The 2704-nt window shown below is 38.9% G+C and overlaps 1 protein-coding gene across 1 annotated transcript in view; it reads right to left on the bottom strand.

Moving 5' to 3' along the window:
- LOC110410443 (transcription factor IIIB) overlaps nt 1-2560 on the bottom strand; it is a 3062-nt gene extending 502 nt beyond the window's left edge. Inside the window, exons 1-4 of the mRNA XM_089782494.1 lie at nt 1798-2560; nt 1441-1587; nt 868-978; nt 35-174 (exon numbers count right to left, since the gene is read on the bottom strand). Coding sequence (XP_089638620.1) covers nt 35-174; nt 868-978; nt 1441-1557 — 368 coding nt within the window. The 5' untranslated portion in view covers nt 1558-1587; nt 1798-2560. The remainder of the gene's footprint in view (nt 1-34; nt 175-867; nt 979-1440; nt 1588-1797) is intronic.
- Between the last annotated feature and the right edge of the window lie 144 nt (nt 2561-2704).

The following is a 2704-nucleotide window of genomic DNA, read 5'->3' as shown; positions in this document are numbered from 1 at the left end:
GGCTTGTTGTTGCATGTTTGCTATTTTCTCAGCTTCAGCTTTCTCAAGCAAGGCCTGTTGTTGCATTGCTGCCAGCATCTCTTTCATTGTCTTCTCTTCTCCCTCAAGCTGCATTTTCATTAGCATCTCAGCTTCCTTGTCTATTGGTTTGAAGTACTCTTCAATGGCAGTTTCCTGAACGTGAACAACAATCTTGTTAAGAACAAAAAAGAAAATCATTCTGAAATAGGAGACATTTAAGGAACGGAGAAATGCCTCAGAGTTCAGAAACTAACATTCGAATGATTCCCATCATGACATGTGCCTCAGTGAAAAAGGAAAGATGATTGCAAATGCAATTGGCAGTATTTAGACAAAGTGACCATTAAATTAGTTATGGGAGGTTTAAATATTTTGAGTTGATCAAAGTCTGAAAGTAGGGACCTGGACCTTACAAAGATGGGCCCATAACCAAGCAAAGGAATTTGTCAAGAAGTACACATAATCTAATAACTTCATTTTTTTCCTGAATTTCAACTTTGATAAAATCAATCATCATAGTTCCAATATACAAGATAATTTGACTCATTGATCTTCAAAACTTCCTATAAGATTGATGCATATTCAAGAAGAAAAAGTTTCTCTAAGCAAAAGCAGCATGACCCTTATGGCATGGACATATTTCTTTACAACTTGAGCAAATGACAAATCACACAAGTCAAAAGCTCTTTGGTTCATTATGCCCCCTGATGAATGGAGCCTGTAAGTGGCAATGCTGAGTATATACATGTGTATCCAAAATCAACAGTATTCAAATTTTAAGATGCAAAAACTGTATTTTTGCACTGCCTTTGGCGATTATCATCTCCAAATGCAAGTGAAACTTACTGTTTCTTCAAGCTTTCTATTTAGAGTTTGCATCTCCTCAACCATACAGCGAACCTCTGCCAATATAGCCTGCTCAGGGATCTTTCTTATGGCCGCTTTCCTTTCTTGTGCCTGCACAGAAAAAAGAGAGAGAAAGAAAGCTAACATAAGAATCTGGGACAGGAAATTCGATAGACACAACGTGCAATCAAAGTCTTCCTTATGCATCAAAATCAAGATAATAAAACACATACATACATCAACTCTCCCAAGTTCACATGCAAACAAGAATATACCCTTTTCAACTACAAACTCAATGCAGTCACCTCATTGCATAAATAAAACTTCTTCTTTAGTTACATTTTAAGGAAATGCATCATTACATGGTCAAAACTTTGTGATGTCAGCACACAAGTGAATAAGAGCAGCTGCAAATAACAGATGTTTCTAAACGAGCGAAGCAATTCCCATGTTCAAAATTAAGGCTACCAATACCATGAAATAGCCTTAGCTCCACAAATTTATAAAAATCTGGGGAAAGAAAAAGAAAAAAGTAAAAGCGTAGTATGAGGATGAGTAAGGAAAGTGAAAAACCTGTAGCAGACGTCTCTCGAGCTGCAATCTATAGTTTCGAATTCTACGCTCTTCATATCCGGAGAGAACCCTTACGTAGAACAATGCTTTTCTCCCAAATTCTCTTAATTTATCCATTCTGTTTCACCTTTTAGCATCCACTTTTTCCTAAACCCAAAAAAAGAAAAAAAAGAAAAAAAGAACTTACATTTCAATCACATAATGAAAAACTAGTTTCAGTACTCCCAAATTAACGGAGAATTTGTTGCAACAATCATCAAATTCACTGTTTTAAAACCCCAACAATTAAAAAAAAAATAAGACCCAGAACTAAGAAGTAAAAATCGAAAAGAGGGTTGTGGGGAGGAAGGAGCTAACCTGGAAGGAGCCAATTCCAGCAAGCTTGGCTGGAGACCGGCGGCGAAGCCGGTTTAGAAGGGAAGAGAGGTTGAATCCGATGGCGGAAAATGGTTGTCACGATGTGGTTGGTGGCGGGCGGATCGAGACCAAGAACATCCCGAATTGCATTTCAACTCTCTCTTCCTTGTGCTTTTTTTACCAGTTACGTAGCGTCAAAAATGGGCTCATCTTGGGCTTGGGTATTGACTCACTGCAGGCTTACGATCATCATCGTTATACAGTAATTACCAATTTCAGAATTGGATTGGGCCTTATTTGTTGCTCTTTTAATTACAAAGAAAAGAATGTGTACAGATGGTTTAGCGTAAGTCTTTGGGCAGAAGACCATAATAAATTGCCATGACGACTGCAGCAATGAGAAGATTTGTGACCTCACAGGCACAACGAGTAGATGTCGGGGTCAGCAAAACGTACATGGAACGCTCAGAATTATGCAGCTTCTCAGAGAGAAAATCAACATGCTTAGGCTCGGTTTGTCTTAGCAATCTTCGAGATCATCTTCTGTCTGCTTTTCGCACTGCCTAATACCGATTGTTGGCCAACTTGAGAAGGTTGGAAATGGACCTGAAAGGACGAGGAAGAATGAACATGGTCCACCTAAGGGTACAAATGCATGCACAAAAGTCAGGACGACCCAGGAGTATCACTCGAAGGACATGATTGTGAAGAAAAAGGACTTCTATCTTAGACCAGCCTTGCAAACGAGGTTTTTGATTGTAGAGATGCAAAAGAGCATTTAAATGACCCTACTGAATTCACTTGCTATCCTTTACGAGAATGGGGATCCAAGCGGCAATCAGAACATTGTGTGAAAACTGCAGAAAAGGTGTGAAAGAGAAGAATTACTGTGTGGATGCAAACGTGG

Source organism: Theobroma umbraticum, unplaced genomic scaffold (assembly GCF_002168275.2).
Source record: "Theobroma umbraticum cultivar Fairchild unplaced genomic scaffold, ASM216827v3 scaffold_30.0, whole genome shotgun sequence".
NCBI lineage: Eukaryota > Viridiplantae > Streptophyta > Magnoliopsida > Malvales > Malvaceae > Theobroma > Theobroma umbraticum.
Note: the sequence above shows the minus strand (reverse complement) of the source record. Positions and strands in the feature narration are given on the sequence as shown.